General features: G+C 39.1%; 1 protein-coding gene across 1 annotated transcript in view; it reads right to left on the bottom strand.

Annotated features, from left to right (window-relative positions):
- LOC146372535 (adhesion G protein-coupled receptor D2) overlaps positions 1 to 26582 on the bottom strand; it is an 87149-nt gene that overhangs the window by 3461 nt on the left and 57106 nt on the right. Inside the window, exon 24 of the mRNA XM_084952460.1 lies at positions 18993 to 19069. Within this exon, the coding sequence (XP_084808586.1) occupies positions 18993 to 19069 (77 nt within the window). The remainder of the gene's footprint in view (positions 1 to 18992; positions 19070 to 26582) is intronic.

Below are 26582 nucleotides of genomic sequence, written 5' to 3'. Positions count from 1 at the left end.
ACTAGTCCTTTTCTACATTTTTAGAAAATAAAAAATTCAGCAACAAAGCCAAGAGGTTTCTTAAGAGCCTTTTGTAAATGCCAAACTTTTAACAGGCTATTAGTTTTCATTTCTTCCTACGATGCAACTGATACAAGGGATCATTTAATTGCTGAGGCGGTAAAGATAATACGGTCTGTGTTCACACGCAGCATTAAGGATGCTGGTCAGAGATGAGCAAGCGGCCAGCTCGATTCCCCTCACACAGCATTGCAATCCTCACTTGGAGCTTGGCTTTCAGTGCTTGGCCTCCTGTCTGTAAACGTGTTAAACCTGCTTTCACTCGCCCTGAATTTGTATAAATAATGTATATACATTTATCCACAGACTCTAACAAGTGCAGCCTCAGGTGAAAATACTCAGAAATGCATGCTATGTGCATCCCCAAAGGTGGACATCAGCTCCAAACCAACCAACTCAAAAGATAACCACACAGAGAGCAAGAAAAAAAAAATACAAATGAATAACTTGCCAAAAGCAACACACACATACAGTTTTTTTTTTTTTTTTTTTAAATCTCTCTCACACACAGTGCTGTCAGTTTCTAAACAAGTTTTCCTTTCCGTCACACAAACAGCCCCAAGTTGTGTCTGCTAGTGTTATGTGAAGCTTTTAAACTCTGGAACCACATCACTCGAATTTACCGAGATGCGCTTGTATGTTTCCCTGCATTGTCAAGCACAGTCAAAGAGAAAGAGATTGAGGGCACGAGGAGAGAGGAAAAAAAGAAAGAAAGAAAGAAAGAAAGAGAGAAAGAAAGCTATTGGATGGGTTCCAAGATTGCGAGAAAATGTGCAACTGAATGCTGGAATAAGCAAATTTGATATTCAGTCCAGTTTCAGGCAGGCCCGGAGGCTCGACAGGCCGGAGACAAGCACAACCACTAAATAAAATTAATCAGTGAGTTTACGAGAGAGCTGAACTTTTACTGTATGTTTGGTCTTAATTATTTGTCTTTATTAAAAACAAATAATGACAGCTGTGAGTTTGAATGAAATATCTACAGCCACATGTACCGACTCAGTCATTGTATATCATTAGACCAAAAGTAGGCAGCAGTTTACCCTCTTATCAGAAACTTTGCATTTTACTACTGGAGCAACTGAAAAAAAAAGCCCCCTTCCAGACCCTCGGCTTCTTCCCCCAATGTCGATTAACAAGTGATCATATTTACTCCCTGTAAAGTAGTTCTGGCAGTAACAATACATCAAAGGGAAATAAAAATCAACTTACTTTGACCATTGAAAAAGACTTTTTGGCACATTTGTACCATCTTAAATTCTGAGTACAACGTTGTGTGACGTTAACCTTTTTAACCTTTCCCTTTTATCCAACCAGGGTCGCCTGATTATCGGTGCAAAAGCAGAGCACAAAGACATTTTAAGTTTAAAATGAACCAAAGAGCAAAAGAAAAACCCTCCCCAAAAAAAAGGGTCATGAAAACTGATATTAGCTTTTTATATATTCACCTCATATAAGAAGAAAGGGAGTTCTTACATGTTAAAGGCTGTTCAAAAAGTTAAGGGGAAAGGTTTTATTGATCACTTATATTTATTCATATGCTTCAACACTAAAACATAAAAAACAAAGAGGATAAAAAAGGAAACAACTCTTTAGAGAGGCAATTAGCCTACGTTGCAATCACTTACGCCAAACAGCGACTGGAGGAGCCATTGTTTGGTGGCCTGATGGACAAACTTTAAAAATGTAAAGATCAAATTAATAGGCAAGCATTGTTAAAGGGAACACTCACAATTATTATGCAAAAGCCTCACTGTGGCATGCAAAACAAATACACTAAGGTTTGGAGATGGAATGGTTCGAAGGCCGCTGCCGTTTCATTTCAAAGCATGCATTATACATCATTGTGCATAAAGAGGAAGCCTACAGCATTATGATGTTTTTTCCACGATGATTATCCTTTATTAGTCATTAAAAAGAGATCAGGAGAGAGAGAGGAAAAAAATACAACTTTTAAGCACCTGAACCTCGCTGCCAGCATTCCATTAATTGCCTGCACAATGGGGAGAGCCTTTGGAGATTTTTCAATTTCAAAAAATGAGGAGCATGCATTCAGTCGTGCTCATGTTATACCGGCACTTAAATCCTACAGAGCTCACATAAAAAAGGACTCAAGGTTGCATCCGATTGAAAGCCTCCAACTACAGCCACTTTAGAAATCCATTTAGCAAGCGGGGGGTTAGAACATCTAATTCAAACAGAGTCGCCCTGTTAAAACGGTTGCACCAATGTCTTTTAAAAACACACACACACTTTCAGGCACACACTTTTCTCCTGTGTTTGCTTGGCTCCATTGTAAGCAAGATGAACCTGGCACACAGAGAGATGGCAAGACACAAAGAATTAATCATGCCAGACCTCAGCCAAGTGGCGAAGGTGAATGCTGGTGAAGAACTACATGTGGAATCTTGACCTTTGCGTGAACATTATCAAAAAGAGTCCTCTATGGGAGCTACAAAAGAGGTATGTGGCATCTGTAATGACATTACAACCTGAATATCACAACACTGTTCCTCTTCTGCAGAGTTCTGGGTAAAGCGACTGTTTTCCTATGAAAAATCCAGACAAATATGTATGTTTTTGCTATGACCTCCTAGCATTTCTTAGTGAGACAGACAAAAGATGATTAAAATAATAATAATAATAACAACAATTAACAACTGAAATTAAAAAAGCAAGAAGAAAATTGTACTTGCTGTACATAGATGTTTTTTTAACCTGTCTGACAATTTTGCACAGTGGATTCTTGGGCCATTTCGGGTTATTGTAATTTACATTTTTACTTTGAACACCCCTCGGATAGTTGTGGTCCCTACAATATGCCTGGAAACATGATGACATGTCACAGCTGAGTCAGTGTGACGTGTGCAGTAGCTTTTGCTCTGACTGTAAAACTATAAATCTGTGTGTGGCTTACACGTTGCAGTTTGGCTATCCATGTTCAAGCAACAATCCCCATCTGTCCCTCAGTCTACAGTCTGTCTCTGCACTCCCAGTTGTGGTGCAGCTGTTTTCTGACTGGTGGTTATTTCTTCTACCTGCTGCTGTTTTCTGATGGTCTTCTGGTAATTGTGACTGTGTCATGATTGTGGTTGCCACCTGACATATCATACTGTATGCTGCATCTAACAACAGAGCTTTCAAAATGGTAGTCAATTTTCCAAACAAAGATAATACATTTCTGTGGCATAATACGCCACTTTCTAAGGTAGTAAACAAAAGTAAGGCTGCTTACAATTACCAATGACTGGACTGTGCCAGAGAAAAAAATCAAGGTTAAAAAATTGTCTGCATGAGTGCTGCAAAAAAAGCATGCGTCTGGTAAATTAAAAAATGTTCATCATAGCCTGAGATCCCGCTCTAATGGCCAGGAATGTTCCTCCATGTGGAAGTAGGCTCAGTTTATAACAGAGGATTATAAATCTAGCACAAAGGTAAGGAAATATGTTTTTGGTTTTTGTTCTAACAATGGTTCTTGGCAATAGATTTTATACTGCTTATTTTCCTGTGGGTTGAGCAGCAGAGTTGAGTATGTGGGTTGTGCCCATTAAAAGTTGCCAAATTTTCTCTGCCAATGCCAAATAGCTTATTCTGCTACTGACTCTTGTTTCGTTTATTGGGTTGAATGACTGAAGTCTGAAGAAATAAGACATATTGGCAATGTAACAATTTATTCATTCAGCAAACAGGAGCTTGTGAAAATAGCATGTGGAAGAACCATACACAGCCACAACAGCCCAGCACCTTGTCCTCACATGCTGATCACCAGCTCTCTGTGCTTTGAGAGGCTTCAGTGGTGACAAGCCTTGTTTTATCAGTGAGGGAGATGCCAATTGAATGATTGAGTGGCCACTCTATTCATAGGTTTGTTCTGGGGCCCTCGTTTATCAGCACAACAATGACAAAGGACAGAGGGGGGAAATATATATATATATATATATATATATACATATATACACACACACAAAAGGCTAATCAGGAGGTGACATCAAAACAAAAGGGTAATGAGACACAGGTGAGGATAATCAAGACAATGAGACAAGACAGTGGAAGTAGAACTAGCACAATACCCATGAGACAATTAATTGCAAAAATAAAACAGGAAGTGATAAACAATAACTATATAATAATAATAATAATGGATTGGATTTATATAGCGCTTTTCAAGGCACCCAAAGCACTTTACAATGCCACTATTCATTCACTCTCGCATTCACACACTGGTGGAGGCAAGCTACAGTTGTAGCCACAGCTGCCCTGGGGCAGACTGACAGAAGCGAGGCTGCCATATCGCGCCATCGGCCCCTCTGGCCAACACCAGTAGGCGGTAGGGTAAAGTGTCTTGCCCAAGGACACAACGACCAGGACAGAGAGCCCGGGGATCGAACCGGCGACCTTCCGGTTACAGATACGCTTCCCAACCCCCTGAGCCACGGTATAGGGAAACATAGACACATGAATAAACTCAACACAGGAGGATGAGGCAAAGGAAACATGGAGGGGACAAATAAGCTCTAAGCACACACATTGTTAAGTCCCTCTGCAGGCCCTAATCTCTTTGCAGTGGCAGTGCCAGACTTTTCAGCTGTTGCTAATTGACCACACCTAGTCAGGTGTGGATAAAGGCATACCTGAGGCAGGCTTTCATGGAGGCACACTAGTCTTTGTCTTAGTGGTACCAGCTATTTTAGCTAATTTGTTATAGAATTTAAAATAAAACCCTCTTCTCGTGTTAGTTTCCATATTTATGTTTCAGCTTTTGAGCCGGGTTGTAACACACAAAGTAAATGGCCTGTATTTGTATAGCACTTTACTAGTCCATAAGGACCCCAAAGCGCTTTACACACTCAGTCATCCACCCATTCACACACACATTCACACACAGGTGATGGCGAGCTACATTGTAGCCACAGCCGCCCTGGGGCGCACTGACAGAGGCGAGGCTGCCGGACACTGGCGCCACCGGGCCCTCTGACTACCACCAGTAGGCAACGAGTGAAGTGTCTTGCCCAAGGACACAACGACCGAGACTGTCGGAGCCGGGGCTCGAACCGGCAACCTTCCAATTATAAGACGAACTGCCAACTCCTGAGTCACGATCGCCCCCTAAATAACTGAAACAAGCAAGAGCTAAAGGAACAGAATAAAAAACAGAACCTACACTAAACAAGACAAAGTATCAAGAAACCATAAGAAACCAGGTAGTGCCTAATAAAAATGCTGGAACAGACCATCTACTCTTTAAAACAGCAAAATGTATAAGAATGAAAGGTTCAAAATTCTTTGCTCATTTATTAATCTTCAAGTTGGGCAGGGTGGTGGTCACACATCCAAAGATGTGAGGGACATTTTAGTCCCTCAAGCCCAGCAATAGCCTTGAGCTGGGGACCATTGTCATATTTGCACAGACACTTTTTACAATGTAAACATGCACTATACTTGAGATGTAGTTTATTATAATCCCAGAGGATTTATTTCTGTGGACAGCAAAACAATGGACAAAAAAGCATTCTTCTTCCATCAAAACAACTTGAGAGTTCGGAGGCTTGGTGTAACACAAATGAAGAATGTGCACCATAAGTCAAAAAGTACTGTTTATTTTAGCATACAGCACCAAAAATACAAGATTCTGCTTAAATTTATCATGTGTTTGTCTCTATCTCTACTGACATGTGTTTTCACAGACAGATTTAGCCCTTCTCTAGACATACAACTACAGGTCTGTTGGTGAAATCAATATCAAAACCCTTTAGAAGCCTGAATCAAGCAGAAAGAAACTTTTCTTTCATCTTTCACTCCCTTCGTGCCTCTTTTCTTTCCTTCACTGTCTCAGAGCACAACTGACAATTGCTGGCAGGCCTTCAGATGCAAACAGCTGCTCTCACATTGTCACTGTGATGGGAAACTGATTATTTAGTCTGCTGTCCCTCTCTTGAGACAGCAGCAGTTTCTCTAAGCTACTAAGACTCTTAAGAGGTTCAGTCCTTTGCCAGAGGCAGCAGTAACACTGTAATGAAGCTCCTATGAAGCAACACCACAGCCTTAAACATTACTAAGTAAAATTAGGAGTATAATCCCCATGGAAGATCTTTGGGGAACATCCCCTCAGCATCTGTTCGGCACTTGCTCAGTTTTATAAAGACCAGAAGTCAAGTTAATAGAGGAAAGGCTGGCTATCATCACCTAGAGTTCTAAGGCTGTCAAAAGTTGAGCTCAATCTATTACAATAAATCACTAATTTATCATTTCAGAAGTATTACATCGTTAATGGCATAAGTATGTAGTTTTACAGATTCTGTGCTTTGTGGTTGATAGTGAGGATAGTGAAAAGTTTTGAGTGTAAAGTTTTTGCGTGGGCTGAAGCACTGTTGGATGTCATTACTATGCTTGGCACTGGACATCAAGGCAGCTGCTACCCTCATCACCAGACCACAGCCTACCCCAAACACCAGACCATGACCTAGCCCTACATAGCTGTGAATGCTGTGTTTCGCCTCCTTAGATTTCCAATCAAGTTACTGTATCAATTTGACAAAATTCCCAAAATAGCCTTCTAACTGTACTACACCACAAATAACACAGCATTCTATAGTGGTGAGTTGGTGTGTCCTTTTTTTGGCAGTGTGCACAACACAGCTTTTCAAGGAAGAATACATGAGCAAAGCTAACAGACTGCCCAGCTATTTATTGAGTGTTTAACCACGGATAACAAGAAATAAAGGTGAGCAAATAGCTTATACCCTAGAAGTTGAACATTTACATGAAAGCATAATGAAATACATTTAAGACAACTTCTTGTATATTTGGGTGTTTTTTTTTTCATTGCATCTTAAATTCTGACTCTAATCATGGGTGTCTGTGGTTAATTTTAGTCACCACATGGCAGTCTGCACCACTGTCGAGTAATATGCACCTCCTTATGTCACAAAGTCACTTTAAATCTTTAAAATCATTTTAAGCTATATAAGCCTTCCAACTCAGGATAATAGTGTCAGGACTGTGCATTTGTCATTCATGAACACATTACTACAAGCTATAAAATAAATGGACGAGACAAACCAAATTGGCTGGGTTAGACAATCACAGCAAAGGTGCCCTTGGGCAAAGCATTTAAAACCATTTATGTATTGAAGTCAAAATGACAGGGTGTGTATATGTATGAACTTTAACAAAACATGGTGGTATGGAAACTATGCCACAAATCCTGAGAAAGACAAAATAATTAAAATGTCTTCTTGAGGTGTTGGACCATTGCATGCTGTCAGAACAGTTCCAGTGCATATTGACATTTATTCTAAAAAATCTCTGGAAGTAGGCTTGATTTATGGAACACCATTTGTCCAAAAGATATTATCCCACTGTGTATTATGTTGGCGATTGTGGAAAGCACTGTTTATTCTTGTGTCTTCTGTCCCTTCACTCCCAACCAGTTATGACAGATGGCTCACTCTCCCTAAGCCTGATGCTGCCAGAAGTTTCTTCCTGTTTAAAAAGAGTTTTTCCTTCCCACTATCGCTAAATGCTAGCTCAATGGGGATTGACTGATTATTGGGGTTTTCTCTCTATTACCATAGGGTTATACAATAGAAGGTGCCTTGAGGCAACTTGCTGTATTTTGGCACTACAGAAAGAGGAAAAAAGGTGATTTACATGACTTTGGACATGACTTGTTTGTTGGTGTCAGACAGGCTGGTATGCGTTTTTTGGAAACTACTGGAATTTTCCCACACAACCATTTCTACAGAGAGTGGTCTGAAAAAGAGAAAACATCCAGTGAGCAACAGTTCTCTGGCTAAAATGCTTTGATGAAAAGGAGGTCAGCAGTAATTCAAATAACCACTCATTACAACCAGCTTATGCAGAAGAGCATCATCATGCCAAACCTCGAAGCAGATGGGGTACAGCAGCAGAAGACCACCACACACAAGAGTCACTCCTATTAGCTAACAACAGGAAACTGGTTCACCAAAATCAGACAACAGAAGATATTTTTTTTAATTACGTGGTCTGATACGTCAATGTCTGCTGTTATATTTGGATGCTAGGATCAGCATTTGGTATAAACGAAATGAAAGCATGGATTCCTCTTGCCTTATATCAATGGCTGACGCTGGTGGTGATGGTTTGGGGGATATTTGCTTAGGTTTTTAATACCAACTGAGCATCATTTAAATGCCACAGCCTACCTGAGTATTGTTGCTAACCATGTCCACCTCCATACCTTTATAACCATAGTATGCATATTTTCTCATGGCTGCTTCAAGCAGGGTAACGCGCCATGCCACAAAGCGCAAACTGGTTTCTTGGGTATGCCGATGAGTTCACTATACTCAAATGACCTTCCCAGGCACTAGATCTCAATACAGCAGAGCAACTCTGAGATGTGGTGGGATCTGTAGCAATGTGTGACAGAAGTTTATTTTGGTTGAAGCTGTATAGGTGTTCAACTTAGGTGTAACTGCAAAGACCATGGAGTACGATTTACATCATTTTCATACTTGGCCGATCATTCAGATGCCCTCATTCACCTTACTGCCTTCCTCAATTGACCACTATAGACCACTCTGTTGGGCACAGGTTTGGTTTTTTTCCTCTAATTTGAATCTTTCTACATTTTCAGTATTACAAAAAATTATTCCTAAAAAAATGTATCTATATGTGTGTGTAAGTGGGCTTTCTGTCTTGTTTTATGGGAGTTCATCCTACCTGACATTTTACAAGTGGGAGTGTCTCAGAGCCTTACAGTGCATATCGAGCTGAGAGCCTAATATGAGGTGAGTATGTAAGTTGAGGTAAGGCTGTGTGAAGCCCGAGGCTGTGAACACCAAACAGGGCAGCGGTAAGATCAATACTGGCTCTGCCACAGATGTACGAGAAAGGGGTGGTAGACGGCAGAGAGATGCTTCCTGATAGACCTGCGTTGGTCAGTAATGCACATATGCTTTTATTCGGATATATGATTATCATGTCTGACATCTACTTCTTGTAATGTTCAATAATCTTGAGGGGTAAAGTTAAATACAATGTTATCAAAGTGGTTAGGTTTAAAGGAGACATGACTAATAACATATTCTGTGTGCCACCACCCAATATGCCACTTTGTTACAAACAATATCACCTATTTCCCTTTGATTCTGAAAATACTGTTTAAAAACGAAAACTTGAAAACCTAATTATAGATGTCGAAGATAACTGCAGCCAGCTGCAAAGTGCTTTTTAATGCCAACCGGTTATATTTCAAAATTTTTTTCCAACTTTTGGGTGCAGGACAGACACGCCCAGAGTAGGCAAATAAGAAACAGACATTCCCAACTGATAAAAATGTCAGTTGGAATTTGTAAAAACTTATAAATAATGGATGCTTCAAGTAGGCAGGGGAGCATCTTCAATGAGCCCAGAGTGCAGAGCATGCTTTCTCATCTCCACACCGAGGAGCCATCTTAATGACGGCGCCCGGAGACCTACCGGTCTCCATCAATCCCCCCACCCACCTACCCAATTTCCCTCAACCCACCCATCGCACCCCCCCCCCATAAAGCCCATCTATGCTCCCGACCACAAGATACCGTGCAGAGGGGAACATGAGCTCTTAAATTAAACATTGACAGCAGCGGCTGCTGCCTGTTTTAGGAAAATCAGCAGAAAATGAAACAAACAGGGCACCTCAGGAAGATCCATGTGTGTGCAATTGAGACAATTTGGGGGTGTGGAGGAAGTCTCTTAAGTCTTGTGGAGAGAATAAAACGTAAATAATGTCGCAACAGTGTGTTTGCTTAGTGAATATCTGCTTATTTGTGTTTTGTGGATTAAAGTAGACAGACTTCGATTTGGTATACAGGAAGAAGGAGAGAAAAGACAGAACTGGAAAATATAAGTGGACTGTACTTATGAAGCCCTTTTTATACCTTAAAGGACAAAGCAATTTACAATTTACACATCAAGATGCAGACATGTATGTCATGCACATGCACTGAAGTTGGAGTTCAGTGTCTTGCTCAAGGAGGAACCAACCCTAGACAGGTATTTTGCTCAAGATAATGGCAATGAGCTTCATAACATCCTGCATCATCAAGTCTGGGGTTGAACCATGATGGTGGATGAGGTAGGAACCACTATACCCCTCTCGTGACCTGCATTCAGACATAAACAGGAAATTGCTTTCAGGAAGGAAGTCATATTTTTTACAGCTGTGCCCTGAGATGAGCACAACACTATATGAGAGCTGCATTTCTAATGTCTGTAGAAGACTTGCACTAGATATCGGAAATGAGCCACAGAGTATCAAACACACAAAAGCGACTACCAAGACAGAGTGAGACTAGTGTTTTTGTTCTGGATGAAAACTCCGGTCATTGTCTTTTCCTGCAACCATTTTCCTGTCCTTTCCTGCATTAGCCGCAGAAGAACTTTGGTCTCTTTGTTTTTGTTTTTGGATTTAGATCAAGGTGCTGGATCCAGACAGGGCTTATGATCTGTCAGCATACATGGATTTATATGCCACTTACATCCTATGATTCCCATCGCATCTGCAACTTAAAGCAATAAGACTGGTAGGCTGGACATACACTGTAGGGCATCAGCTCCTACCACTGAAGCAAATTTACAATTCTAAATGAACTCTCTAGTCTCTTTTCTTTGTTATTGATATTAATTAGCTGAGTTTATCAACGCTACTGCTTAGAGATGAATAACCGAATAACTTGCAATTTTATATGCACACACACGTGTGTGCTGATAGGTGGAAGCTGAGGATGGTGGGGCAAGCAGTTCAGAGTCCTAAAGGAAGTGATTTAATGTCCAAAAAGACATGCACTTGTTTTTGCTTTGTCTCTTTCCTGTTTTGTTCTGATAGGGACTTCCTTTCCCCAGTGGGGGTGGATACTGTGTCATCCGTGCATCCATCCCATCGACCACTCACGGAAATGTCCGTGCTGCCATCCAATCCCAGGAAAGGAAAAAAAATCCAATTTATCATAGTAACAAAATAGTTGTGTGGCACTTGTAAAAAGGAAAAAGATGAGAGACCATGAGGGAGAAGACGTTTATGTTTGTAACACTGTATGCACCAGTGTGTAAATCTATTAGCAATATTCTGAATCTACACTACATTTGGGCTTGGGGAGTTAGAGTGCTTAACCCCAGCGATGGTAACATGAGGATGATCTCTTCCTGTCTGCCACAGTATTTCTATGACCAACTCCCTTCCTTCCCGCCTAAACTGAGATACAGCCACATGTGCCCAAACACGTGTAAGTGTTATCACAATTATGACACCCCTCCTAAAAAACAATCTACTTCCCTAGCCGTTGCTCAAACCTGACACATGTTAATCTTGCTTCCCTAATGTTTAAATGGCAAAAAGGTACAAGCTTTACAATTGCAATACTTTTTTCACATTAGTTATTTTTTCCTATAATTCGGAATATTTCATATTCCTTTTAATTGTTTTATTAAAAGTTTTCAAAAAAAAAAAACCAATGCCACAGAGAGAACTTACTTCAAAGCAGGTAAGGAGGATAGCCACATGGTCTTGATAGTGAGAGGATCCAGTCCTGTGACCTTAAATTAATAACACTCTCTAAACAATCAGGAGAACAAGTCGCTCCAAATACAAGTGAATCACAGATCAAAATATATAAAATACATCTCAAAGGTGTTGGAGTTTGCTTTGATGACATTTCTTATTGACTTTTATGTTTTTTTGATCGAGCAACTTTTTGGGATGACCATGAGCTATAGGGCTATTACATTAGAGATGAATAAGTTGGATTTAATATGGATTTCGTAAGCCTCTTCTAGGGTGTTTATATGTCTATTTCTCTGTGGCATTTCTAACAGTGACTAAAGCCACTAATGTCAAACTGCTTATCTGCTTTTCTCTCTGATGAGTGATTTAATGCTCAATATCACACACACACACACACACACACACACACACACACACACACACACACAGACACAGTCCCACCCATCATCCTCCTGGTTACTCATTCACCGTATCTACCAGCACACTTTTATGGTTTCAGTCACTGCCACACACCCATAGAGGGACATGTGCGCACACATTCACCTACAGATGGAGGAAACGGAGCTACGTGTCTGCTAAGGATATGAGGTGTAGTGATGGCACATTAACGATAGGACCCATGACAGCAGTACGCATCGGTCTTACTAAACAAAGCATGTGGCCAGATTTAATTCAATAAGGATTGTTTAAGTGAAACAATGGCTCCTGGCCCCACTGAGGGTAAGGAAAGGGTGAGAAAGGTGAGTTTGACAGTGGTGGCTGACCAGTGTTTTTTGTGTTTCAGGCTACGGATGATCCCGTGGGTTCGATGGGGTCGTGGATCAGACATATCACTGTGGCACAGCGACATCCGCTTCTTTTTTCAGGTAACTAACAAACAAGCTGACAATGACTGGGCTGAAAAAGGAAATACAGTCAGACATGCCCACCCATGGAACTGAAAACAATATTTAGAAGCAATATGAGTGATTATACAGGGATTAAATAGGGAAATGTAAAACATATGCACGCAAGTCTTTGCCTACAAACAAAGGACTATACTATAAAAATATTTATGGGCATTAAAAAGTAGTTCCATAATTTATATCATTCATTTGTCAGACTTTGTATAAACTACAACATTATAAGGTCTGATTAGCCCCGACTATCTGCTCAGAGTGTGGTAGTGTGAAAATAAATAAATAAATACATACTTTTTTTAATCTCGCTGTAAGCACCAAGTATTATGTGGGACAATATGATCACAGTACTTTTCCACACACCCACAGTCCATTCATGAAAACATGATACAACATTATTTTGAATGAATTGTTTGTTATTTTTGAAGTTTTTGAAACACCTATACCTACATTGTTGGTACCAGGAATAAGATTTTATGTTGGAATCGGTTTTAGCGACCACTAATAATTTTGCAAATTAGATACAATTATTACACACGCTGTTAAATATATGCCTCAAACATGCATATAAATCGAATAAAGGGCAAAACTGCAGGATGTATATATGTTTTTCCACTACAGGTTTTACATTCCTCACAGTCCATTTGGTCTGTGCTAATGGAGTCTGTTCATGCAGAGCAGCAGGTCTTAATGAAAAACCTTTGGCCGGTGATCAGTGCTATTGATCAGCCTGAGCCCCAGCTTTAAGCAGGGCTAATTGATCAATCACTACATGTTGATTCAGATTAATGGAACATGACTGGCACCCCACCCCCCTCCACCCCCCACACATGAAGAGCGTAACTGCATGTGTGTTTCGCTGTGAGGTAAAGCTATTCAGCATGCATATGGTTATATGTATTCCAAAACACAATAAATATGATTGCTTCACTGAGGCAAGAAAGAGGAGATAATAAAATCATGACTGCTTAAGAATGTGTCCTGAGCTAAAAAAGATTCAAAGAAAATTTGAATCAAAAATGTTCCTAATAGCGTAATTTCTGATGGTTCTGCAACAAAACAAACACATTTTTAGAGTAGATCCAAGACCTGACAGTTAAATAAGAGTGAAATGGAAGGTTTGTTTGTTTGTTACACTCATTCAAAAAATAATGGTCATAATCTCTTCTGTACATAAACTATAGACATTTCTTTCTTTTCACATTGTTAGTTTCATCACATCAGCATTTTACTCATTTGGACATTTGTGAGACATTTTGTTATGATTAGCACATGAATTCCCAAGTTATAGCTAAAAACATGTTTTGGGGGCTAACAGTTACTTCTAACCAATTCATTCTTCAGTCTAAGTATGAGCTAAAATGAAACCACCTTTGTGAGAAAAGGACAGATATAAAGTCACAGTAACCTTGAACTTTGATAAACAGTTTGTCACGGTCATCAAGAGATACAAGAATCTGACAAAAAAAACAATTAAATAAATGAATAAATCTCACAGGTATAAACATGCTTAAAATAGTAAAACATAAATAGCCAGGTAAGCAGTATTTATTAATAATACGCATATATAAAACATGTTTTGGTAACCCTGATACAGTATAACAGAAATTCTTCTTATAAGCGACAGGAGTGTGTTTATGTCTGTCCGGAGAAATTGCTCCTGTTTGGTTTGATGAAGTGTCATTTCATTCATTTCTGCGGACATTTAGCAGGGTTTGCATCACAAGCACATCATAACACAGCTTAAATGCTAGAGGCGTACAGATCGAGCGACCAGGAACATGGAATCCATCAATTTTCGGAGTTCTCAGCCCTGGCCAGTGACCCGCAGGTCACAGCCGAATAGTTGCACACACAGTCACAACAACATGCTGACATGTTGTTGGCGTGGAAGGTCTTTGTGGTGAGTGAAGATACAAAGTTCGTCAAAGTAAACTTCAAACCCCATCGTACACTTTAACCCCCATTAACCAGCTAAACATGGACATTTTAAAGAAGCTAGTAAAGGCATGAGCCTCAGTAAGAACAGTCAAAGGTTGAAAGCTGTTACAAGGGAAATTATGGAAGTGAGTGAAAAGAGAAAAGGGTGGATTTCCTGCCATGTGGTGAATTTATAAACAATTATGTAAGTAATTGTAATTCGTTCTGTTACATAAATCTGTAAAATATGTAAGATCGACAACCTTTTTTCAGTTAATTATTACTTATTTCAAGGAGCAGAGCACTCTATTTTCAATTGTTTAAGGAAGATCCTGTAAATTAAAATTATAAAGTTTAATATATGTTATTATTAATATTACGAAAATAATATTTTGCATTGAAAGAAATTCAATTTTTGCTTATGTAGGCTGTCAATTACAGTTCTTAGAAAGAAAAGTGTCATAAATGCGTATTAGCAGGTCATGCAGCCAATGAAAGAAAAATGCAATCACTATTAAATGCTACTAAAAGGCACAAAAATTTACATAAAGGCAATGTTTTTAAATGAAAAAGAATTAAGGATTAGATATCCACTGCAAAATCTCCATTACTACACACAACACTTTTTTTTGTATTGTTAATGCTAAAGCTCAACTACGATGCCAGCAGGGCCCTGCCAGGAAGAACTAAAACAGGCCAAACAGGAAACCCTAACAACATCCCCAACACACACACACACACACACACACACACACACACACACACACACACACACACACACACACACACACACACACACACACACACACACACACACAGAGTTCAAAACCCTCCCAATGAACTGACAGGCTGGCTGACCAGTGGTGGCTCCACAGAGGATTAGTATTTGTATGTGTTTCTAGGGGTGGACTGGAGATTCCAGCTGGCCTGTCATGGGACTCCCCATCGCGTGTGAATGTTACTCAGAGGGAACTGTGGCTAACAGGTCCAACACTGAAACACTCAACAGGCTGAAAAGGTCACCTGGGGTGATCCCAGCTGGGCATAACCAGGAATACTGTTTTTCTTTTCTGTGTACTGGGCCAAAAGAAACCTTATATTAAAATGAGCACAGAGTAAATTTTGTAGCGAACATAGTACAAAATAAATTAATATGACTGAAATCTAATCTCAAAGCAGATGTTTACTGTTGAAGTTTTTCTATGAAAAGATGAATTTAGAAATATTTTTACTGTGGTCGGTTTTTGCTTTAATTTCAAATCATAGTAGGTTCACAGATTTTTGTGTCACTGAATCAAAAGAATTAAGATAAAAATGTATATTAAAAAAGAATATATTTATTTGCAATTTAAAAGAATTGATTAATGAAGGGAAAAAGCATGTTCTAGTTTATACCCTGATTGTTCATTTATTTGGAATGAGATTTAAGATTTTCTCACAACACATGCATAAATGGTGCAATGAGGTGGCTTAAAGTTGGCTTAACACAGTGCCTATGCTTTGATTCTTTCCTGGAACTCTTCCTGTATTTTTAGAGCCTAGGCTCACATATTTTACCCATTCAATAAGAGTGAGGTTTTGATAAAACAGAGCAGAAGTAAACTGAACAGACCTCTGAAGGGAAGAGAAGAATCCCATGACACAGAGAACGCTGCCTCTTGTTTTATAGGTACTTTTTACAGTTAGTGGATGGGCTTACAGTGATTCTGTTTAGTCACACTTCTAGATAAAGATCGTTACATAATAGATGTACACGAAGAGAAATTTTATTTTTTATCATGTTATATATTTGATAAATATATAAACATGTCTGTCAAAGTGCACCAAATAAACATACTCAGAGAGACTTGAAATTCTTTTTGGCTAAAGAGAAACAGGACTATGTGGCTTGGATCAAGTTGCCCAGTGATGGTATGTACTGTACACTAGTGGAGGTATCATTAATGCAATATGTATATAATGTATAGATTTCTGAGAAGCATATGCTGCTTTACAATGAATATAAGGTTTTCAGAGAAGATACTGCACCAGTCACAGTCTGCATGTATGCCAACAGCATGGCTGCGTATTTAAAGAGTATGGGTTCTTCTAATAATATGTTATATTCTATGATTTTTCAGGGATTCACAAATGATTATATTCATATTATAATTACATTTTATATGCATCTCAACCTTTTTTTTCCTCAAAGGAAGTTTATTATACTTTTGTTCTAATAGCCTGACAACACCAATATGTTTAAAAAGTACACTTCCCAACACAGCAGCAAGGTGGAATACTATAACCTTGTACAAGGAGTATAATTCCTAACAGAATAAATATAAAATCATTAAAACATCATCAAACAAAACACTTTCTAGCAAGTTTTCTTTGATAGTCCAACTTCAAGTCAAAACAAATCTCCAACTGCAACCACCAACCAGGACAGTCTTTGACTCTTTCCTGTGCCTGAACCAGATGATCAGTCTCAAGTCATTTAGTTAACCTTGACCAACTAACCAGACACACACACACACAGTAAACAGCTCACATCCACCGGTCCTGACCGACACATTCTGTTTGAGACCCCACTTCCACACAATAACCTGTGGTGTGAACTTGACTGTGTACACTCAGGTATTAGGTTTCAGACTGGGCCTGGGTCCCAGAGGGCTCAAAAAGAAACAGACACTGTGATCTTGACAATGAGCAAAACTGCCACAAAGTCAAAGAGAGAGAAAGCGATAGAGAGGGGCATGGACCACCCAGTGGCTGTGAGGAAAAACAACACCGGCAAAGTCAGCTTTGGACAGTTTGAAAGTTGTTGTGTGATAGCAATTCAAACAGTGCAAGAAAAAAAGAAAGGATGGAGGGATTTTTAGGTAGTATTTACCCTAAAGACAATATACAGTCTGCCATCTTGTTTTAGATTCAAACTTGTAGTCAGACGTTACTTTGTCAATTTTATTACTGTCTTAATTTTTGCAAACTACACATGAGGTTAAGTCATGACACAACTCAAAAACATCTTTTCACTTTTAAATATATATATATATATATATGCTACTATGCACTGTACATGTATTCAAATTGTTATGTATAACAGCTAATGATATTTAATCCTTATACAGGTGACAACATACACCACACTTGTAAGAAGTGTTTCTATAACGGTTTCTAAGCTTTTCGTCAATTTCTGACCAATAATTCATTAACTTGACCATTTGTGGATCTAAACCAAATTTTAATGAAATATTGAAATGACCCCACTTGACACCCCTATAAAGTTTTATACATATTCATTCAAATTTTTTCGAGTGCTTGTAATCAAAATGATAACACGCAAGCACACAAGCTTAAAAACATTACCAAAACCATAACAGCTGGTGGAGGTAACAAATTGATTTATGACATTAAATAAGAATCGATGCTAGCAATCACCATAAGACAATTATCACTTTTTTTTCAATTATCACTTTTACTGTTATCAACACTTCCCAACAGTTACCTTTTATCATATCAGATTAATTGTATAACTTTATGAGGCAGAATACGGTAGGATAACACCAGGAAAAAAACCTGCACGGACTGATGCCTTTGTGTTAGATAATTAACCTCTCAGTGATTGAAAGCACAAAGCATGCACAGCTAATTATAAACAAGCAGCATGTATAAAAGCTGACATTTAGTTTTTCACTGTCAAAATAACTGTAGATATTCAATGATTTACTATTCAATATAAAACATTTAAAATGATAATTTTATAAACAATAAAGCCAGTCGTGTATGGGGGTTTGTAGTGTGTGGTGTGGTTCTAGAGCTGGCCACCAGGGGGACGAGGACATGCAGAGAGCTGATCTGGAAGTTTTAATTTTATTCTGGAGAGTCAGGCAGGCATGTGAGGCTGTGGAAGAGGGAGTGGGAGATAAAAAAGCATCTTTGTTATGCCTAATAAGTAGTTTTTATTAAAGTTACTCTATTCTAACCTCAATAGCACTGATATTTTATCATTTTTAAATCTCACTAATATAAAATATTGTAACTGTGGCAAAATAAAATTCACTCACATATCACTTGGTTTTTTTATGTTCATTTTTTTCATGTTACAGCATAATTTGAATGATACCTTTTTTAACTAAATATGTTCTTTTTGTGTTAAATTTAATGTTACAATGGCTTTAAATCACATTTGTCTGAATGAAATCACAATTACGTGTAGAAGGAGAAACTGTAAGTGCCATGTGACTACTGCTGCTTCTTTGTCATTGTGTGTAGTGTCAGTGTATTTATCACAGTACCTGGTTCAGTTTGTCAGTAATAGTTTTTAATAATTTTAATAATCTTTGAGTTTTATTGCACAGTGTGATGAGCTATAGAAGGCTTTTAATGGTGCTTTTACTCTTAACAGCATTTATGCATAAAAAGAAATCTAGAAAACCAAAGTAATCTTTTAAAAGTCTAATACATCAGGCTTGTGTGGACTCAGAAAACTGTCTGAATATGTTAAACTAATACAACATTTTTTCAAAACTTGCAAAACGTGTCTTCCAAACATTTTTGAGCTAAAGAGATTAAACACACTTGTACTGAAAGTATATGTAACATACCTCTGTATCCAGATGAGTGCCTTTGGACATTTGGCCATTTACTACTATCTCTGGTACACGAGGAATGGAGACCTCAACTGAAGACATAAAGACACAAACAGACTCATAAAGTTAGGTCTGCCAACAGTGTTTCCCACTACTGAAAAGTAACTGAATACACATGTGCTTTAAGCAACTAAGTTTTATTTTTCTTTGCCTTTTATCTCACAAACTATCTGCAGGTATCAGTTACAACAAATGGCAAAACCTGAGCAAAATTATTAAAATAAACAACACAAATTTGTTTTAGTGTTCATGTGAACCCTTAACTTAAACAGAGTATGAATAATCCAGGGATTTCTTCCATCTACGTGGCCTGTAAGATGCACTTATCTCAACCAATTATAGAAGGAAACAAGACAGAAATACAAAGGATGGCCTAAAGGGACAGGATTACAAACTGGAGTCAATTAAAACAGAAAGAAAGAGAAAAATGGGTAGACAAGGCTAATGATACTACACTTACCAACTTCTGTCACTCATTCACTTAAATTTATGCTATGTATCTGATATCCTCATTTGGCCTTTATTACATGGGATGAGAGTGATGAGAAGATATAGTAACTGTTCAAGGACGGTTCACATGGTCACAATACCTGAATTCAATGGAGTAACAATAATTAACATGACACCTTGATATCACTATGGATCGAAAAGATTTGCAGTGCCATCCTTTGGGTGTAAAATGTGCTCCAGAATTTAGCTCCAGTCTCAAATCTTTACTAACCATATACTTATAACACTACAATAACCATGAAACTAATAAAATGTAAATTATAAAAATGCAACAGCTCATCCAAATGTATTACTTTGAGGCAGAACAATAATTGGTTTGTTCTCTTTTTTTTTATTACAGATGTGTATTTTTGTGCTAATACTGCTAACAGCAATTTGAAGAATCAGTCACCCTATTCCAGATCAATTAGCCACTGTATTTTAATTAAGTCAGAAGTTACGTTAATTTACACTAGTAATTTAATTTAAATACAATATAAAATGCTGCATGGCTAGTTAATAGCTAGCTAAAAATCTGCAAATTAATAAACACGCCCTAAATCAGAATCACGACTGGGTATCATGCTTGATTTCTTTTGATTAGCCTATAATAAAAATGTAATCTTTGTTAAATCTGCTAGGGAAACTGTCTGAAGCAGCACCAGCAGACATTGCAGACATTTTTTAATAAGTCAATCGTAGGATTTTTGCTACCTACTAATTATTTGTACATGTCATAGTGCAGAAACTCGGCTTTTACATTTTTATGTCCCCGGCTGTCTGACAATCTGTATGTTAAGCATTAAAGTTACACACAGATATATGGACACAATCTTGGTCGGTTTTATCATAGTCATGAACCCATCTGCCCTTTCTGTCTGTCTACCTGTCTGCCTCGTTCTTGTGGTTCAGGGCCTGTCATAACCGCTCTTCAACAGGCCCCCAGTGTCGGGATTAATCTCCCTGGTTGACTGCTGATCTGAAGGTGGAACGGCCACCATCCACCAACAGCAAAACTAATTTAACTGTGTCACTGCTTGACACTCCCGCCCACCATCCCCACTAACCCCAGACATGCACACACATTACAAAATATCTTCATCTGTCTCTGTCTCATCTACATGGTAGAGGGCAGGAGGGTGGGTGACTAGTCCGAAGGAGAAAGGTCAGAGCACTGAAGGAGTTCATCATTCTGAGGTGTCAGCACTGCTCTTTAGGAAAGCAGATGAAGGGGAGATGAGGGAGGAGAGCATGGGAGGCAGGGAGAAACAGAGAAAGAGGTTAAGGGGGGGTCTGTTTAACGTTTGTGTGGTTATTGGTTATCAGCCAAAGGTTTGTCATGGCCCAGAGACTTGGCTGGCAGCCATTGAGTGCAAATCACTCATGGTTTGCATTTAATAATCATGTCTTTTCTTTGATTGTAGCCTAATTATGACAAAAGTGCACACACTCTCACATCTTACCAGCTATGAGAAGTCATTTGGTGGTTAAAACAGACCAGGGGGTTTATAGAAGCAGCAGAAGCTGGTACTCAAACACACAGAAGCACACATTCAGCCATCCAGAAATGATCACACAATGCATCCTCTGCACTTGCTGGCGTCTGGCATGAGGTAAACAGCTTTCAATAGCATCAAACCCAGTGCAGTTTGTTTGGGACCATCTGTCCAGTCTATTGTGTTCCTCTGTTATGGCTCTTTGGAAGCCCATTGGAGAACAGCTGATGTTTGGGCTCTTACAAAGATCCCAGCCAGGCCCTCGGGATCCTGCTACACTGTGTACTGTCCATTTCTTTCCCTCCTATTTTGGCTGTGTTTTGCTTTATAAAGTAGCTTGCAGACTGACATGTAGCAATTTGCATGTTATAGCATCTCCGTTATCATTTCACCACAAACACAGGACAGGCTATGGAAGGGATCCAAATGTGACACTTATTAGCTGTGGTTTTGGATGCAGTAGATATAGAAGCTATAGATACAAAGTTATGTAATTAAATAAACAAATAAAATGTAAGTCCTATCTATTACGCTGTCATTAGGAAAAAATATTCAATCAAAATTCAGTTATTAATCCAAATGTTGGTGATGTAAAAGGGTTGAATCCAACTATATACTTTCAGCTATAAAGTGATAAACAAATGCTGTTAATGCTGTCATCCAACAAGCTGCACTCACTGGTAAAATCTTCATTTTTTTATTTATCACTATCCCAAAAAACATAAGTATTATGACATAATCTTGAGGCTATATCACCCACCCCTAACTATTCACTTACCTCTCAAATGTAACCCTCTTAACATTGCTGGTGATTATATAAATATAAAGATTCAACCAGGATAACACAATTATGTAAGACAGTTGCTAAACTACAATTATTATTATTACCAAGTTGCATTAAAGCTATTGTAAAAAAAAAAAAAAAAAAAAAAAAAAAAAAATTACATTCCAAAAGACAGCTGTGAACCAGGTACAGGTACAGGAAGCTTTCACTCCTTTCCACCCAGTATGCCCCTGGCCTTTCCAACTTTCAGTCAATTGCTGAAAAAAGCCAGATGCAGGCAGGATAATCACCATCTAATAAGAGGTTATATTGAAAGCAGGCTGTTGGTTACATATAACAAGCTTGGAAGATGAGTGCACACACATACACAAATATACACGGGCAGAAGAATGCATACGGACACATAGCGTTGGGGCAGGTGTAATTATGGTGTACAATGACAAAGTTCAGAAAGAAGCAATCACACACACTCTGTACATATATGGACAAGCATGTCCATATAACAAAAGTAATAGTTTTGGTAGTTCAAAGTACAGTTGGCATATATTAAAAAGAATTAGCCTTGGTTCATGGTTCTTAAACTAAAGTTACCTTCACCAGTTAATACTGGCTTCACAAGGGATATTTTCCAGAAACGAAATAGAGAGGTCTGAAGGCTTTCAACCATTAGGATCAAGTCTTCATACGTGGACTTGGAACCAATTTTGGAGAAGCAGGAGAAATGCAATCTTTAGGGATCTGGCCAGTAAGCAAAAAAGGACAAACAACTTACATACCTTGGTTTTCAGCCATTTCATCTATTGACATTTCTTAGGTTGTCCAAAAAGAAAAAAATGTGTCACTTGATAAATGTGTGGTACTATTATAACCCACGTGCTTGGAATTTTTTAGTTGAGTGACTTATTACCATGTTGAACATACAAGGCATGCATTTCTTCTTCTCTCCCAATTATAGTATGAGGAAGCTCTTTTGGAAAATAAAAAAAACAACCAAAAATCCCAAAAGCCCGCCAAATGACAGATGCTGTGTGGAATGTAAATTAAAAAAGACTGCAATGACTTGCAAGTCTCACAAATCCATATTTCATTAACAACAGGACACAGAAAACATATCAAATGTTTAAACTGATGCATTTTACAATTTAATGCAAAATGAATGAATGAATTTCATGGCAGCAACATGTCTCAGAAGAGTTGGAATAGGGTTGTAAAAGGAAATGGCACTAAAAGAAAGCTCAGGTTAATCAGGTTAACTGGCAACAGGTCAGTAACATGACTAGTTATGAAAATAGTGTCTTGGACAGGTAGAGTCAATTCTGCAAAAAAAACACTGCATCTACAAATTGTGGAACAATCTCAGAAAAAATTAAGCTGGGAAGACTTTAAATATTTCATCTTCAGTAAATAATATCATCAAAAGATTCTAAGAATTTGAAGAAATCTCTGTGCGCAAAAGACAACGACAAAAATCCATGCTGGATGCCTGTGGTCTTCAGGTCCTCATCCAGCACTACGTTAAAAACAGGCTTGACTCTGCCATGAAAATCACTGCATGGGCTCAGAAACACTTCCAGAAATCATTGACTGTGAGCAAAGTTTTCTGTGCCACCCAGAAATGCAGGTTAAAGCTCTTTCATGGAGAGAAGTCATATACAGTATACTGCCAAAAGTATTTGCTCGTCTGCCTTGAGTGACATAATTGGCAGCTGTAATAGCTTCAGCTCTTCTGGGAAGGCTTTTCACAGGTTCAGGTTGTTTATGGGAATTTTTGACCATTCTTCGATATTTGTGAGGTCAGACACTGATGTTGGATGAGAAGGCCTGGCTCGCAGTCCTCACTCAGTGTTCTATCAGGTTGAGGTCAAGGCTCTGGGCAGGCCAGTCAAGTTATTCCACACCAGACTCACTCATCCATGTCTATATGGACCTTGCTTTGTAAAGTGGTGCACAGTCATGTTGGAACAGGAAGGGACTATCCCCAAAATCTTCCCACAAAGCTGGGAGCATTAAATTGCCAAAAAACCCTGTTCAACCCTACTCCATAGTTCTCCCTCACCAAACTTTACAGTTAGCACAGCGTAGTCTGAAAACTACCATGCAGCTGGTAACCACCAAACCCAGATGGGTTTATTGTATTGCCAGTGTGATTCCTCTCCAGAGAACACGTCTCCACTGTCTCTAGAGTCCAGTGGCAGCGTGCTTTACATCACTGCATGCAATGCTTTGCACTGTGCTTGGTGATGCAAGGCTCGGATGCATAAAGCTCTCTGTGCACTATTCTTGAGCTATTTTGAAGGTGGCGACCTCCGTCTCAGGCAGAGCAGGTCCCTCGTGTGCCCCGACCTGCGGTTTCGGGCTGAGCAGGTGAGTGAGCTGGTGGTGGAAGTGGAGGTTGGCACCACTATAGAAGAGGCATGACAAACCTGACCACGTTTCAACACTTTTCAGCATTTTCCTTTTAGTTCCCGTTGTTGTCTTAACACACACACGGACACAGCTTTTCACTGGCATCCTGCACATGACAACAACAACAATTCAGGACCCAGTTCACTCCTTTCAGGGGAGGCATGATGAGCTGATTGAGCTCAGGCGTATCAGTTTCGACGGGGATATAGTTAGACTAGGATAAGAAAGTTTCTGATGTTGACATGCAGGAAGAGTAAGGCAGCTGCAGAATTAGAATAACTGATTACAAACGTCAGTTATTCCTTTCACAGTTGTTTCATAAGAGCTGACTCTGCATCTTCAAAGTGCCAACTTTTCTGGTACATTTTCCCGTCCCAGTGAAGACTGGGCACAAATCTCAACCCAACTCTAAACACACAAATAAAACATGTGAGCCCTCCTTAGCCCTCTTTAGAAACATCTATAGTCATACTTCCATCCTTTCAAACATGAATGCACACAACAGAACCGTTCGTCCCGATGGACACATCTCTCGCGTGCTGTTACACAGCACACCCAGTGTCCTGCTCTTACACCATCAGCAGCATCAAAAGAAGAATCTATATCCTCCCTTCTGCCTTTTTTTTTCATTTGAGTGACTATGAGCAGCAGTAGCAGCAGCTGCAGCCTCTCTCCCTACTCGTGCTCAGCCAGGGTAAGGCAATAGGTTTAGCAGGCGAGGAGGCGAGGCAGATTTATGGCGGTGGATGTGACCTCTGGGGCCGTAACACGGTGATGGGTGAGTGGCTCTCAACGGTAAGCTACTGGCACTTGACAAAGTGCCCGAAGCAGAATGAATTTACTTCTCTTTTCCTCAATCATCAAGCAGCCACTGCCCTGACCCCCATCCTGAATGCTATAACAAGATCTCCCATCTCACAAGGGCCTGAAAAATTTACTGTCACATCTACTTTTCAATGAGCTCAAGTGAGCACTTCTTTCACCTTCAGCGGAGCAGGTGCCGGTGTAGAGGAGGGCTAACCTGTGTGTTTTATGTGGTGTGTGTGCGTGTGTATTTATGTGTGAGCGTGTGTGTGTCAGTGAAGCAAACAAACATGCATGAAGAAATTTGTGGATACACATGTTCACACATTTGCTCCCTCAATTCACCTCTAACTTATCCAAAGTTACTCTCTTGTGCATCTCAAACAATAGTATCTAAAAGTACCAAGTAACAAATAAAGAAAGAAACAAAGACACACAAGGATATACAAATCTTTAATGGCTGCACACACAAGAGAACTAGTATCCCTACACACACAAGCACAGAATAAGGTTGCCAGACAGGGACACAAAGGGCACTGCTATACGGGTGTCAGTAGACACCTCTACCATTTATATTAGAAGTCAATCTACCTTATCACATCTCTTATACACACACAAGCACACACCGCAGGCATTATGAAGAGTATGTGTTTGCCAGTTTTCATCAGCTTGATGGCAGTACAGTTGGACTTAATGACCCTGATATCTTTTTTATATGCAGTCGATAAATCTTGGTGCACACACTTAAATTTCACCTTTCTTGCACTATACTGTAGTCACTGAGGTGAAATCACAGAGAATGTGACAGCGCTAAAGGCAGACCAAAGCAAAGATTATAATAATAGTGCGGGTACGTCAGGAGCTTCATTACATCAGGTATAAATAACATGCATTGCTTTTTCGTTCTAATTTCATCTGGTTAACAGTCAAATTTATCAATAAATAAATAACCATACACACAAACATAGGACACACAAAAGATGAAAAGAAGAGCAGAAAAAAGGGTTCACCCTACAAGGGTGCTAAAAAAAAATATAGGACAACTAAAGAGCAGGTGCAATGCAAGGAAGAAATAAACTCTATATGTCTTTGTATTTATACAAACTTTGCACAAACTTAATAGCACTAAATTTCAGTTATTAATGGGAACATTTTCAAGTCTCTGTAAAGGATAAAAATAGGCCAAATGGCTCTTATCAGTCGGTCTTTGCTGTAGACTTAATCTCAAACTGATGGTGACACAATTGGTCTTTGCTCCAAATCATTTTCATGTCCTTCTTTACAAATTTAATTTCCATTCAATGATGAATTCCCAAACAGAAGAGGTGACGTAAGGGCAGATTAAAGAGCAGAGCAGCTAGGTTACAGTTCACAGCAGTGTAAGATTTAAATGGTTACAAATTGGTTTGAATGGCAAACTGTCCATGGATATAACTGTTACCACACCAATCCATAAACAGTGTATTAGACCAAAAAAAAGGGTTATGCCTGTGGTTAATTTTCTCAAATGCAGTCTTTAAAATGTCATAACTAATTCAGTCACTTTTCTTTTATGAGCCCACTCTC

Source organism: Perissodus microlepis, chromosome 15 (genome assembly GCF_051167445.1).
Source record: "Perissodus microlepis isolate ML-2025 ecotype Zambia chromosome 15, ASM5116744v1, whole genome shotgun sequence".
NCBI lineage: Eukaryota > Metazoa > Chordata > Actinopteri > Cichliformes > Cichlidae > Perissodus > Perissodus microlepis.
This window is presented reverse-complemented; position numbering and strand designations above follow the sequence as displayed.